This window comes from Mastomys coucha, unplaced genomic scaffold, assembly GCF_008632895.1.
Source record: "Mastomys coucha isolate ucsf_1 unplaced genomic scaffold, UCSF_Mcou_1 pScaffold16, whole genome shotgun sequence".
In the NCBI taxonomy this organism is placed as follows: Eukaryota; Metazoa; Chordata; class Mammalia; order Rodentia; family Muridae; genus Mastomys; species Mastomys coucha.
The window spans coordinates 37,713,502-37,728,113 of NW_022196898.1; the positions used below are offsets into that span (position 1 = coordinate 37,713,502).

Below are 14,612 nucleotides of genomic sequence, written 5' to 3' on the forward strand. Positions count from 1 at the left end.
GCCTTTGATACCTAATTTTCTTCCATCATTTACCTAGGTCTGCATATTCCTGGTTCCAATAGCAGGTAATGAGTGGGGCCATTTGCTCTGACATTGTTTCAAGGATTGCATCTGTCTTCTTTATCTTCAATTGCCTCACTTGACCCCAGGTTGAAGCTGCTTGAGAATCTAGCTACCATTTATCCTCCACAAAAGTCTAGCTGCAGAGTTGCATACAGCTGAGGATAGTCCCAAAGACAAATGCCTTGGCCTAAGGTCGGATTTCCTCTCTCCTCCAGGAAGTGATCACAAATGAGCATGTTGTGGCCATGATGAAGGCGGCCATCAGTGAGACAGAAGACATGCCACTGTTTGTGAGTAGCTTCTTGTCAGTCTTTCCACAGCATAGAGACTTTCCAAGTGTAGGAGGGCATGCAGGAGTTTGTAAACAACTTGACACATCTCAGACTTGAAAAATGACATGATAATTTGTATTAACTACTTTGTTCTTGTATGTCCCTTCTTAGGAGCCTAAGATGACACGCTCTAAACTGAAGGAAGTTGTGGAGAAAGGAGTGGTATGTGTTCTGAGTTTCTCTTTATCCTGGGAAGTAGAATCTCGTTCTTGGTTATTCATAGAGAAGGAAGTCATGAACAATTTTGGTCTGGGTTTGCCTTTTTATAGAATTATGTGTCGGTTGGGACTCTTAGCTCAGTATGAGCTTGCCTAATATACACAGTATTATAAGTATGAGCCACCCCACCCAGTTTCCTGTGGTATTCTGGCATGAATCCAGGGCATCCATGTTTCATCCTTGGTTAGTGCTCCTTTCTCGCTAGTGAAAGCTTTGGTGTAGTGGTAGATTGCTTGAGGCAGGTCACGTGTTATGACCCAGGCTGATGGGTTTTTACTGAGTAGCCCAGGTTCTTCAGAGCTTTTGACATTCTTCCTTTAAGTCCTGCAAGTGCTGGAATTATAAATCCTACAGATATTTTAGAATACTGTGCTTTGTGACAGTCAACACAACCCACTCTAGCTACTTATTAAATAGATGGCTCTTTCTGATTATTAGTAAAAGGAAAAGCAGCTTCATGTTATTACTTGCATTTTTTTTGATAGGTAATTCCAACTTGGAATATTTCACCAATTAAGAAAGCCAATGAAATTAAGGTAAACTTAGAAGCAGTCATTCTTACTCTTTTTCCAAAATACCTCATCGGTTTTGAAACCTACTTATTTCCTCCATATTCACTACTTTGTAGACCTGTCTTTTTTTTATTTACAGGTTTGGGTTTTTCCATTTTGTTATGGCTAACCTTATATCTTGTGGAATTATACAAATACTGCCTATGTTGTTTGTTGTGGCTGTACATTAGACTCATAGATTTTTTTTTTTTTTTTTTTTGGTTTTTTGAGACAGGGTTTCTCTGTGTAGCCCTGTCTGTTTTGGAACTCACTCTGTAGACCAGGCTGGCTTTGAACTCAAGAAATCCGCCTGCCTCTGCTTCCTAAGTGCTGGGATTAAAGGCGTGTGCTCCCACTGCCTGGCTAGAATTCTTTTTACCCTTAATATCTTTACTTTATTTTCTAAATGTATGTGCTTTCCTTCCCTCCTTCTTTCTCTCCCTTCCTCCCCTGCTTTCTTTTTCCCATCTGTCTGCTGCTGTTGCTGCTGCTGCTAGAATCTAGAGCCTTATGCATGGTGAGCATGCATTCTGCCCTGAGCTCTCTAGTCTCCCACCCTATTCCATTTCTTTGTCTTTGTTATTTTATATTTATTTATTCATTTATGTGTTGAGTGGAGGGAGTACCTGCCATGGCATGTGGAGGTTAGAGGAATTGCTTCTCTCCTTCTGCTATACTGGTCCTGAGGGTTGAACTCAGGTCTCGGGGCTGTGCCTTTAGCTGCTGAGCCATCTTTCTGTACTCCCACCCCCACTTTTTTGTACGTGTTTCTATTAAAGCAGCCTCCCCAGTTTGTGGATATTCACCTTGAAGAAGATGACTCCTCAGATGAAGAATACCAGCCAGATGAGGAAGAGGAAGACGAGACTGCTGAAGAGGTCAGTGGGTGCTCATTGTTAGTGAAGAGTGAAGGGCTTCATAGGAAGGGCTGACTTGGGAAATCAGTGGTCTCCCATTCTAGAGAGATGATTGAGGCATGCTTCTCTTTCCTAGAAATTGCTTTGCTGTGAGGTGTTTTTGTGTTCTTCAAACTCCCTAAATATTTAAACTTATATTATGAAATGTAACATATAACACAAAGGTAAACTATAGTTTGAATACCTAGGAAGTGCAGGTAGGAGGGTCAGGGATTCAACTTTATCCTCAGCTAACAAGCTAGGCCTTGTCTTAGAAACCAACAGACAACAGATTGTACCCCAATCCTGAAGTCTTGATAGTAGCTACTGTTTTCTTTATAGTTACATCACCTCTCTACCTATCACTTAGTGTGAACCTATGTATCACCTGATATAAACCTTTATGTACTGTGGTGTAAATTTTCCTATTTACAAGCTTTATTATTGTTATTATTAATTTATTTTATTTTTTATTTTATTTTTGAGAAAGGGTCTCATTATGTAGCTGTGGCTAGCCTAGGATTCCCTAGGTAGATCAAGCTATCCGCAAAGTCATACTCTCCTGCCTCTGCCTCTGCCTCTTGAGCGCTGGTATTAAAGGTGTGTGCCACCATGGTTGGCCTTTTTCTAGAAAGGTTTTTCTTCTTCTCCTTTATTTATTTATTTTTTTTATTAATGCCTTATCCTTTAACAGTTTATAATGAGATGAGGCTAAAGATTTGATTCCTGCCATCTTTCTATTTCTAGGCTATTGAGTCATTGAAAATTCATTTTTCCTATGACATATACCGTTATTATATGCATGACATATTCTTTCTATGATACATATTATATATGTGTGTATGTATGTATGCATTCATGTATTTGTGTGTGGGGTTATGTTTTTTTGTGTGCGTGTGCCACAGTTTGGAGGTAGAGATTAGAGGACATCCTGGTAAGAATAGATTCTTCCTTTCTACCATGTGGATCTTGGGGGTTGGACTCAGGTCATCAGGCTTGGTCGCATACACCTGCTGTGCCATCCTCCCAACCCAAATCCCAAATGACTGGTATTTTGTGCTTTATTCTGTTGTGACATTTCGTGCTCTGGACGGAGGTTGGGGCACACACATGAGAGCGCCCTGGGTTTGTTTTAGAGCTTATTGGAAAGTGATGTTGAAAGCACTGCTTCGTCTCCACGAGGAGTGAAGAGATCCAGACTGCGGCTGTCTTCTGAAGTGGCCGAGACAGATGAGGAGAGTGGCATGTTGTCAGAGGTAACCAGCGTCAGCCGAGAGACTTTACACCAGATGAGCACTGGCTGCTTCTTATAAGGAGCTGCTCTATCAGTGTGTTTTGGGTTGTCACTCTTTCAAAGTTCCTCAAGTTAAGAGACAACTGAGACCTAGTCATGGCAGAGAGGGTTTCTGAGTTCTCTTGTTTTACATGCTATCTTTAAAGCCACGTAGTGTTCTGTTTGCTTCATTGGACATAAGATGATAGCTAGTTAGATCTGCGTGTTGAAGTTGCCATTCATCTGTCTGCATCTAGAAAAGAGGAAAATGGCCACATTAAGTGCATGTGGAAGACCTGCCTTTCCCTCTCCCTCCTCTCTTCCTAACTCAGTGCCCTTTTTAATCAGGTTGAGAAAGTCGCCACCCCTGCTCTCAGGCACATCAGTGCTGAGGCCGTGCCCATGGGGCCTCCTCCTCCCCCCAAACCAAAGCAGAGCAGAGACAGTGCTTTCATGGAAAAGCTCGATGCGGTGGAGGAGGAGCTGGCATCCAGTCCTGTCTGCATGGACTCTTTCCAGGTAAGCATTGCCAGTGAGTCGCTGAGAGAATGACTCACGCTTGTTTACTTTCTGCTCAGAGAAGGTGGTGGGCTGGCGGGAAGAGTAGTTTCTTTTTCTTTTTCTTTTCTTTTTATTTTTTAAGATTTATTTATTTATTATATATAAGTACACTGTAGCTGTCTTCAGACACATCAGAAGAGGGCATCAGGTCTCACCATAGATGGCTGTGAGCGGCCATGTGATCACTGGGATCCAATCTCTGGACCTCTGGAAAAGCAGCCAGTGTTCTTAACCACTGAGCCATCTCTCTAGCCCTCAGAAGAGTAGTTTCTTAAGTGGGTATCCTGCTATTGTTTGTCTTTGATTCTCTTGCTTTGTGCTGTTTTCTCAAGTAAAAATGTAGTGCTTTTGTTGTTGTTGTCATTTTTATTACTATTATTATTATTATTATTATTATTATTTTGGTTTTTGAGAGATCACCTGCCTCTGTCTCTAGTTTCTTTTTTCTCTTATTTTCGTTCTTTCTTTAAAGACAGGGTCGTAGTATGTAGTCCTTGAAGGAAGCCTTGGAACTTGATATGTAAACTGGTTGACCTTAAATATAAGGTGGTCCACCTTCCTTAGCTTCCTCGAATGCTGGGATAAAAGGTACACACCATCATGCCCAACTGAGAATGACAGTTTTTAAGAAAGGAATAAACTGTGAGACTGTATTTAAAATTGGCAAGCTAAGCTGTGCATAGTGGTAGATGCCTTTAATCCTAGCAGTAAAAACAAAATTAAAAAAAAAAAGAAAGATAATGATAAGAAAACCTAGAATATTTGAAAATATTTACAAACTACATTTTTAATAAGAGACTTACAACTACAATCAACATAAAAAACAAAGTTCTGGGGCTGCAGAGATGGTTCAATGTTTAAGAATATTGATGCCAGGACTGGTGGTGGTGCGCCCCTTTAGCTCTGAGTTAAAAGCCAGCCTGATCTAGGGAGGGATCAAAGGTATATGCCACCATTCCTAGCCAGGAAGACAGTAAACCTACACTGTTTTGAGGATATATATACATATATCCTCAAAAAAATATATATATATATTTATATATGTACCAGTAGGATACATTGCAGAGGGTGCAGTTTGGAGAATGTAGAAGCATTAGTTTCACACCCTGGATGCTTTTTCCTTCTGCTTTGCCCAGCCCATGGAGGATAGTCTCATTGCATTCCGAACACGTTCTAAGATGCCACTGAAAGATGTTCCTCTGGGCCAGCTAGAGGCTGAGCTTCAAGCGCCAGACATCACTCCGGATATGTATGACCCAAATACAGCTGATGATGAGGACTGGAAACAGTGGCTGGGGGGCCTCATAAATGGAGATGTGGAGAACGAGGGTGAGTGGTTTTGTTTGCAGTTATTGCCTGCTCTGTTCTTCCCAGCGTGCGTGCATGCGTGCATGCGTGCATGTGTGCATGTGTGCATGTCCAGGGCTACAAACTGGAAGCTTTATTAATGGGTTGTGGGTAGGTTTAGTGGCTCAGACTTGTCGTTTCAGCTATTTGGGAAGTTGAGATAGGAAGATATTCTAAGTCATGAGGCTAGGCTGGGGAACATAATGATACTTGTCTCAAACAAAAGATATTGTAGAGGCAGGGGTTATAGGGCTCAGGGTTAAATATGTGCTTAGCACCGAGGAGCCAGCTGGGTTGCATTCTTAGCCTCCAAAATCAAATGAACAAAGAAAAACAATAATCATACCAGAAAAAGGATAGCTTTTTAAATTTTTCTTTTGTTTACACACTAGAGTTAATATAGAGAATTTCAGTGATTTCAGTAGGTAGATTTAGCAGGATAAGAAGTCTGCTACAAAAGCTGATGAACTGATTATAATCCCCGGGTTCCACATTGGGGGTAAGGAGAGAACTGAATCACATAAATTGTCCTCTGCCTGTCACCACACCACACACACACACACACACACACACACACACACGTTAAAAATCTCATGCAGTAGAGAGGTGATGATTTCTCTGTGGGCACCAGGCAAAGCATCCTGTAATAGTGATAAACATCTGGATTTCCTTGGATGCCACAGAGCTTTCCACTTAGAAATGGCATCAGAGCCTACAGTTTTGAGTTCTGCTGCTGTACATGCTAGTCACAAGCTTTCTTCTGGTGGATGCCAGAAGAAAGTACATCCCCTGGAACTAGCATTATGGATCGACATGTGTTATAGCCTCTTTGTGGGTACTGGGAATCAAACCTGCTTCCTCTGAAAGAGTAATACATGGCTTAACCACTGAGCCTGGAAGTTCAGCCTAGAATCTTACGAATTATATTGCTGTGTAGTTGCACATACTATTAATCCAAAGGCTTGAGATGCAGAGGCAAGTGGAACTCATTGTGAGTTCAAGACCACTCTGGTCTACTTAGTGCTAGGCTAGCCCAGGCTACATAGTGAGAACCTTTTTTTTTTTAAAATCATAAAGAGCATTATAAAACTTGCTAGTAGACCTTTGTGCCTTTGAATTCACAGAGACATCCTTTCTTTAAAAAAAAACCAAAAAACAAACAGAAAAATATCAAACAAACAAAAAATCACAGATGAGCTTGTAGAAATTTGCTTTCTCCTACCATTCATGCCCTAAGGATTGAGCTCAGGTTGTCTAGCTTAGCAGCAAGCACCCTTACCTGCAGAGCTATGTAGCTGGCCTATGTTAAATTTATTACTAGTGTGTGTCTGTGTCCCAGAGTCAGATCCCTTGGAGCTGGAGCTGAGGTGACTGTGAGCTTTCTAATGTGGGTGCTGGGAGGTGAGCACCAGTCCTCTGCAAGAACAGCAAGGACTCGTAACAGCAAAGCCAACTCTCCACCTGGCCAGGAACTTGCTCTGTAAACCAGGCTGACCTCAAACTCCATTCAACTGCCTTGTTTTCCAGGCTCTGGGTTAAAGGAGTATGCCACCAAAGCAGGCTTTTTGCTTTTTGTCTTGTTCTTTTTTTTTTTTTTTTTTGGAGACAGGGTTTCTCTGTATAGCCCTGGCTGTCCTGGAACTCAGTCTGTAGACCAGGCTAGCCTTGAACTCAGAAATCCACCTGCCTCTGCCTCCCAAGTTCTGGGATTAAAGGCGTGCGCCACTACTGCCCAGTGGCTTTTTGCTTTTTAAATTTTTTTTTGAATTTTGAAATTTATTTTGAATCAGGGTCTCATGTAGCTGAGGCTTAACCACCACATCTGGTGTTAAGCAGTGTTGAGAATTGAACTCTAGGTTTCATACATGACATATAAGCATTATCTAGTGAGCTCTATTGTACCCCCCCCTATTCTGTAGACTAAGCTGGCCTTGAACTCACAGAGATCCGCTTGAGTCTACCTCCCAAGTGCTGGAATCAATGGGTGTGCCACCATGTCCAGCCATTAGTCTCTGTTTATTTAATTTAAACAATAGTTATCTCAAATAAGAATGTTTTTCCACCAAGCCAGTATACATGTTCAATTCTAGCATTCTAGAGGTTGAGGCAGGTAAATCTCTGAATTTGAGGTCAGCCTGGTCTATAGAGCAACTTTCAGGACAGCCAGGTCTCCACAGAGAAGCCTTGTCTAAAACAAAAGAATGTTTTCCACAGAAGCTCTTTTTTCAGACATATTTTTATGTATGTTTGGGTTGCTTCTTTTACTTAATCATACAATTTAGATTTTTTTTTCTTAGCATGTAATCCATACATTTTCTTTTATCTTTTTGAGACAAGGTTTCACTATGTAGTCCTGGTGGCCTAAAACCCCTTATGCTAACAGGCTGGCCTCTGTCTCTGCTTCCCACATGCTGGAGTTAAAGGCATGGGCTGCTATTTCTGGCTGTCTTTTCCTCTTCTTCCTCCTCCTCCTCTTCTTCTTCCTCTTCCTCCTCCTTCATTTTTTTTTTTTTTAAATGGATAGAACATAGTAAGGAGTATATATTGTCTTTTTGGTGTTTTTTTTTTTTCCTTCAAGTGTTCCGGTCACATCTCAGATTCTCAATAGTAGCATTAACTGATGTTGACATTTTTTTGTACTGGTGGTGATTCTATATATGGTATTCTACTATGTCATGCCTGTGCTGAATATTGATGGGGTGGTTATATGTTTTGCCTGTATACCTTTTTTTGTCATGCAGTGACATAAATATCCATAGTTAATATCTCGTGTGTTTGTGTGGAGTTGGAGTCAAACCCAGGGTTTTGTATTTGCTACGAAAATGCTGAACACCCTCAGGCCCAGATGTCACCATTTCAGGGTGTGAGTCAGCACAGCAAGACCCTGTGAGCACAGCCACTCTCTGTGCAAAGAAAGAAAGAAAAAAGACAAAACACCCATGCTGGGAGGCCTTTAAGGACACTGCCCAGCTGCAGTAGTTTACTGGATTTTATAGGAGCCTATGGGTGATGAGGTGAGGAGCACAGCTCAGCCTCTAGAACAGCCTGGGGCTCTGTCAGACAGGAGGTGCTGGCAGTCCTGTCAGAGTGCTCAGTGTGATTAAGGACTTCTGAGAAATGCTTGAGGTTTCTGTTTCCTAGCAACACTGAGCCCAGGTTTGATCCATCAGTGCTGCCATTTTGGTTACCTGACACAGAGTCCTGCCCTAATGGCTGGGAAGTGTCTCATTCCTCCTCTCACTATATCATTGCACAGATAGCCTTTCCATAAAATGCTGGTTTAGGGCCAGGAGAGGGCTCAGTGAATAAAGGGCCTTGTAATCCTGACACCCTGAGTGCCATCTCCAGAATATGCTTGTGCTGCTTGCCCACTGGTGTTTAAACTTGTGTGCTATGCTTTGTTGGCTACCCCACACATACATGTATACACACAATAAATAAAATGTAAAAAGAAGTTAAAAAATGTTATTTTTGTGAGACGCACTGCACAAATGTGACTCCCAATGTGAGTCATAGCATAGGCTTTCCTGTCTTGCTACCTGCAGAGATTGAGTGCTGGTTGGAGGAGAGAAGGGAGCCAGGCTCAGGAGAAAGTAGGTGCAACAAGTCAGCTGTGGAAAGTGATACACGTGAAGTGTTAGGGGAAAATGTTACCTAGAAAGCAGGAAAGGTGAGGTGGTCTTGACACTGTCTGCCATCTTAGCCCTCGGGAGGCTAAGTAGGAGAATCATAACTTTGAGCCTCACCAGGGCTACATAGTAACTATGCTGGCTTACATAACTTAGTGTGACCTTGTCTCAAAGAAAAGAAAGAAAGACACAGGTCAGTGAGATGGCCCAGTGTGTAAAGGTGATTGCTACCAAGACAGTAACTGGAGTTCCGTCCCCAGGACCCGTGTGGTAGTAGAAGGGAATCATCTTCTACAAGTTCTTCTCTGAGCCCCACATGCAAGCTATCTTAATTTCTGTTAAATTGCTGTGATGAGACACCATGAAACATTTAACTGAGCTCTTGTTTATAGCTGTAGATTGTGAGTTGGTGACCATCGTGTCAGAGTATGGTAGTGCTCAGGCAGGCACTGGAGCAGTAGCTGAGAGTTTATATCTTATCTGAAAGTTGAAGGGAGGGAGGGAGAGAATGGGCCTGCGGTGAGGTTTTGAAACCTTGAAGCCCCTCTCCCCAGGGACACACTTCCTCCAAGGAGGCCATAGTTCCTAATCTTTCTCCAAAACAGTTGCACCAACTGGGAACTAAACATTCAAATATATGAGGCTATAAGGGCCTTTCTCATTCAAACTAGCATACATACCAAGGCTTCTGGACATACATATACATAAATAAGTGCAATAACATTAAAAAAAGGATTATATATGCTTTGTTGAAAGATTCTATAATTTTTTTTTTCTACAGGTAAATGTTCAGAGTTGGGGTCTGAGCATGGTGATACAGTTGGCATGACCATAATCCCTGAATTTAGGAAGAAAAAGAAGGGTAGCCTGGTCTACATAGTAAGCACTAGTTCATCTAGGGCTATCCAATGAGATTCTATCTCAAAAAACCAAAGGGAGAAAAAGAGAAACACACACAAACATGCACACACACGCACAGAGAGAGACAGAGACAGACACAGAGAGCTCTGTCTTGGGGGAAAAAGACAAGAATATGGGGCCAGTGAGCCATTGGACCTGGAGTAAGAGTGAGGTCCAAATGTGTCCAAACCCTGAAAATCTCATCTTTTTTTTTTTTTTTAAAGATTTTATTTATTTATTATATGTATACAATGTAGCTGTCTTCAGACTTCCCAGAAGAGGAAGTCAGATTTCTCATTACAGATGGTTGTGAGCCACCATGTGGTTGCTAGGATTTGAACCTTTGGAAGAGCAGTCAGTGCTCTTAACCACTGAGCCATCTCTCCAGCCCCCTGGAAATCTCATCTTAAGACCAGCAGGCGTAAAAATCAATCTCTTCCTGTTTAGGGGCTGCATGTCCTGGTACACATATGCTTGTGACCCACTTAGCCTAATGGCCAAATTACAGGTTTAACTTCCTCTTTCCTGGTAAGGACATGTCCATCAAGCACCTAAAATTCTTCTTTATGTAAATGAAGCATTCCAAGAACTTTAGCCCCAGCCAATAAACCACCCACTCTGAAAACCCCTGTCCACTTGCTTATATGGCTTTTATTACCCCCAGAAGAGAGCTGCAACACTGAAACAATCTTGGAGAAAGCTTTCAGGAATTCAAAGCCAACAGCAGATCCTGTGGACCCACCCAGGATAAGCTTCATTCCTTTCATTCCAGCCCAGTGTGACTGTCTATGAGAGAGAAAAAAAAGGTTAGAGTTGGGAATAATCGTCTAAAATATTTTCCCGCTAGATGAAGCAGATGATGATGATGATCCAGAATATAATTTCCTGGAAGATCTTGATGAACCAGACACAGAGGATTTCCGTACTGACCGGGCAGTGAGAATCACTAGTACGTTTGTCTATTATTGCCTTTTCCATTTGTCTTTGTTTAATATGTAGATGTTTTAGATGTTTATGACTAATTCAATTAAGTCTCCTTTGTTCATTTCTGTAATTGTTTAAACTAGGTGTATATGCAGAAAGCTGCTATTTGCTTGTACACTTTATGGCCCTATGTTTGGCAAGGGTTGTATTATACTTTGAATGCCAAAATGAATATGGACATGGCCTTGTCTTGCAGGCACTGAGCTTAGTAAGGGTCTAGTAAGGTAGGTGCTAGGTGGGTTGCTTAGAGATTCCTAGTCTGTTGAAAGAGGTTATCCTCTGGAAGGCTTAGGAAAGTACTTAAGATGAGATGTTTTAGCTACTGAAGCAGGGTTAAGACTTTTGTAGTGAATGGGGACAGGACAGAGAAGGCCCATTGCAAACAGCAGAGATTGCCACCTGGAGAGTTAGGCAGGGGTCAACTTGCTTTATCAGATAGCTCTCTGTGTGTATGTCTGTTCATCTTGTTTGGTTTTGAGATAGAGTCTCATTATATGGCCACAGTTTGCTACTGACTCATGCAGCCCAGTATGGTTCTGAATTATGAACTTCAACCTCCTGAGAACTGGGGTTATAGTTCCATTTTTATTATAACATAAGTGAACATTTTCTATGTCTTCCTGCTAGATTTTAAACTTGATGGAAATAGACTCCTATCTTGTTCTTTCATTTGTCTCAGGCATCTTGAGCAGGACTTGAGAAATGGCTGATGTTTCATAACTGTTTTTGAGTTGCTGCATGCCTTGGAGAAACAGCATTTGTTATCTCCTTAGAGTTCTTTTGTACTACAAAATGGACCTAAGTTCTGCTAACAGACTCCTTTGCTTCTTCCCTACAGAGAAGGAAGTGAACGGGCTGATGGAAGAGCTGTTTGAGACTGTGAGTAGTGATTTCTGAGTCAGTAGGTTAGTAAGATTCTGTAGTAAGCTCTGTCCTTTGCTCTTCAAAGTTTTCTTTCCAGCAGAATGATCTGCCTGTGTCTGGGCTACCTATGAGTAGAGTGACCAGAAAATTCTCAGCAGTAGACTCTTGTTCATCTACGTGCTCTTCCTACAGGCTACCTTTGCACACTATCATTAGGAGACTGATCACAGACTTTTTTCATAAATTTGTCTCTTGATTTTAGGTAATCTTTCAGTTGAATCAGTAATTTGTTTAGCCCAGGAAAGTTTACCCTCCAAAGAGAGATTGGACTGGGTAGTTCTAAAGGGGAGTGAGTGGCAGGTAAATCTGTCTCTTTGAAGATTTTTTTGGTTGTGTGCAGAAACTGGAGAGATGGCTCAGCATTTGAGAGCCCCTGCTGCTTTTCCAGAAGACCTAAGTTCAGATGTTGGGTTTTAGGTGCCTCAGCAGAGAGAGAAGCCCACCAAGATGCTAAACCTTCATTTCCCAAAGGAGCAGAGTGGTTAGTCTTCTTGGAAAAAAACCACAGCAGGGTAGCTCACTCCAGTTACTTTATTCAAACATCATACAAGGTTAATTGGGGCTGGGGAAGGTTCCAGCTACCAAAGGTACCTTGCCGTTGTTGCCCATGAGAACAGATGACCCACAGATCCCAGTCCCCTTTGACCATGGCCAGAATCAGAAGTAAGAATGCCAGGTTTGCCAGGACTGCCTTAGGAGCAAGGGCAGTGTGGCTGCAAGTTCTTATGTAGCACTGAGTACAAATTCTCTAGACAGACAACACTTCCTCAAGGTTCAGACAGTCTCAGAACAATTCCTTAGCTTCTTATTGACCGGAACATTGTAAAGGCTTTGCTAAACATTTCACTCAAAGCCAGGCACGTGTCATATACACTTCATTACTACATCTTCCCCTTTTCTGTTTTAAGTGGCTAGGGATAACAATTCTGTTAAAGATTATGGAGTTGTACAGTAAATATGCTCTTTTGTCTATCTAGTTGTGTGATAGTTTTATCCAAATGAATCAGCATACATTTCAAATCCAGTAGACTCATCATAGGAATTAGAAAAATCACAAAAGCAAGAAATATATCAAAATGATTCATGGGATTGAGTGAAGCTACACTATGGAAGATGTTCCATAACATCCATCCCTGTTATTTCAGGCAGCTTCTTTGAAAATGTTTCTATAATTTCTTGCTGCAAATCATAAATCATTTGAGAAGAGTTAGGATGATCCAATGAATGCATTTTAACTTTTTCCAAATCATTTGCTGTCCTTGAATTTTAAAGGTATAATACAATAAGAAGTGATGACATCCCAATCACATTTCATTTGTTCTCTCAGTAATTCTGATTGATCTCCGATGAGTATTACAGCTTCTCTTGATTTGTCTAGTGAATCAACCATTTTTCTTTCTTACTTTGTTGAGTCCATATTTCATAGGAATGCATACTCCCGTCTTTAACAAATTTGAAGTTTGAACTTCTTTATGAAGAGCAACTCCAGATGAGGTAGCAGTATCAAGTAATGAGATGGTTTCACCATCTGCTGAGTTCTTCCCAATATTCTTTGAGTGGGGGGGAGGTCAGGAAGGGGGTCTGTGGAAGCCTTATCACAGGTGAGTCTTCACTGCTATCCACTTTGAAAAGTAACTTCTAAAGACATACTAGCATTGACACAGGCCTAAGAGCACAGCATGTACAAGTAATGTTCTAAGTATTAGGGTGCCATTGCGTGGGTCCTTACAGTAACAGATAAGGGACCGGCATACAAGCCATAAAGGTGTGACTTTGATCTAAATGAAAGGACAAATGAATTTTGTCATTATTAAAGTTTAACTTTCCGTTCCCTGTTTCAGTGGTGAAAAGCACTTACCAATTACTGCAAATTAGCCTGAATAGAATTACCAGACTGTAGCAGAGTGCCAGACATTCCATCTCCATGACACTCAATAGAGTATCTGGAAACAGGCAACTCCACAGTTTTACTTGAATTGGATAGTTGCCATTTCACTTCTGAGTGAGAGTATAGTCCTCGAGGGGACCCATAAGGGTTCCAAGCAGTGGCTTCTCCTTGGACGATATTAATTAGCACCTGAGGATTCCTACCTATATGTTGCTGTCAATGTATCCAATCAGGTTTTTTTTTTTTTTGGTTTTTCGAGACGGTTTCTCTGTGTACCTCTGGCTGTCCTGGAACTCACTCTGTAGACCAGGCTGGTCTTGAATTCAGAAATCCAATTAGATTCTTTATTAGTAATCTGTAGTTTGCAAGATGGTGGATTTATGGAAATAGTAGTATTAATCTACTCAAATCCAAATGCACAAAGAATAGGAACTTTTCTATAAGAATTCTGTGTATTATTATGATCGATTCTAGATAACCAAATTTGAAAAGTTATATTTAAACAATGAATTTCATTACCCATGCAAGTAGGAATTCCTTTAATTTCCACAGCATAATTTATAAGTTCTTTACCCTCCTCTGCAGGTCGAGCAAGTCCATGATGGTCATCAAGACCAGGTAGCCAAGAAGATTCATTGTATTCCACAGGAATACCCACCCATGCCTCCCCAGTTTACTCCTGTGTTAGTTGGTGGATTAGAAATAGAAGCCCTAGAAGTCTGGTTTGTTGTTAGCTGTACGATTGCCACAGACAGCACAGCAAGAAGCAAGTTGTAGTGTTCAGAGGCTATTGTCTCCCCTGCATCAGCCAGTTTAAGCCATCCCATCTGCCTCAAAATCTTTCTTTCTGCCTTCTTAAAGTCATGTTATCCATATCAGCAGCCAAACCTTCCTCTCTTGCTCATGTTGAATTTTAATTAGTTTTGATGGAATCCCCAGGTTTTTTTTTCCTCTTATAGAAAAAAAGGCATGTCCTCAACCCCATTAAAATACCTCCCCTACTTTCCATCCTGATGTTAAGACATCCTTTTTTGTTTCTTTTTTT

General features: G+C 41.3%; 1 protein-coding gene across 11 annotated transcripts in view; it reads left to right on the forward strand.

Moving 5' to 3' along the window:
* LOC116093143 (GON-4-like protein) overlaps positions 1-14,612 on the forward strand; it is a 79,618-nt gene that overhangs the window by 17,700 nt on the left and 47,306 nt on the right. For 4 of the 11 annotated variants that reach the window (XM_031374420.1, XM_031374418.1, XM_031374421.1 and 1 more), the window contains exons 5-14: positions 279-353; positions 507-557; positions 1,100-1,150; positions 1,945-2,043; positions 3,198-3,317; positions 3,683-3,853; positions 5,032-5,224; positions 10,619-10,720; positions 11,594-11,634; positions 14,153-14,185. In XM_031374420.1, coding sequence (XP_031230280.1) covers positions 279-353; positions 507-557; positions 1,100-1,150; positions 1,945-2,043; positions 3,198-3,317; positions 3,683-3,853; positions 5,032-5,224; positions 10,619-10,720; positions 11,594-11,634; positions 14,153-14,185 — 936 coding nt within the window. The remainder of the gene's footprint in view (positions 1-278; positions 354-506; positions 558-1,099; positions 1,151-1,944; positions 2,044-3,197; positions 3,318-3,682; positions 3,854-5,031; positions 5,225-10,618; positions 10,721-11,593; positions 11,635-14,152; positions 14,186-14,612) is intronic. The other 7 variants (XM_031374425.1, XM_031374424.1, XM_031374429.1 and 4 more) reach the window with 5 other exon arrangements.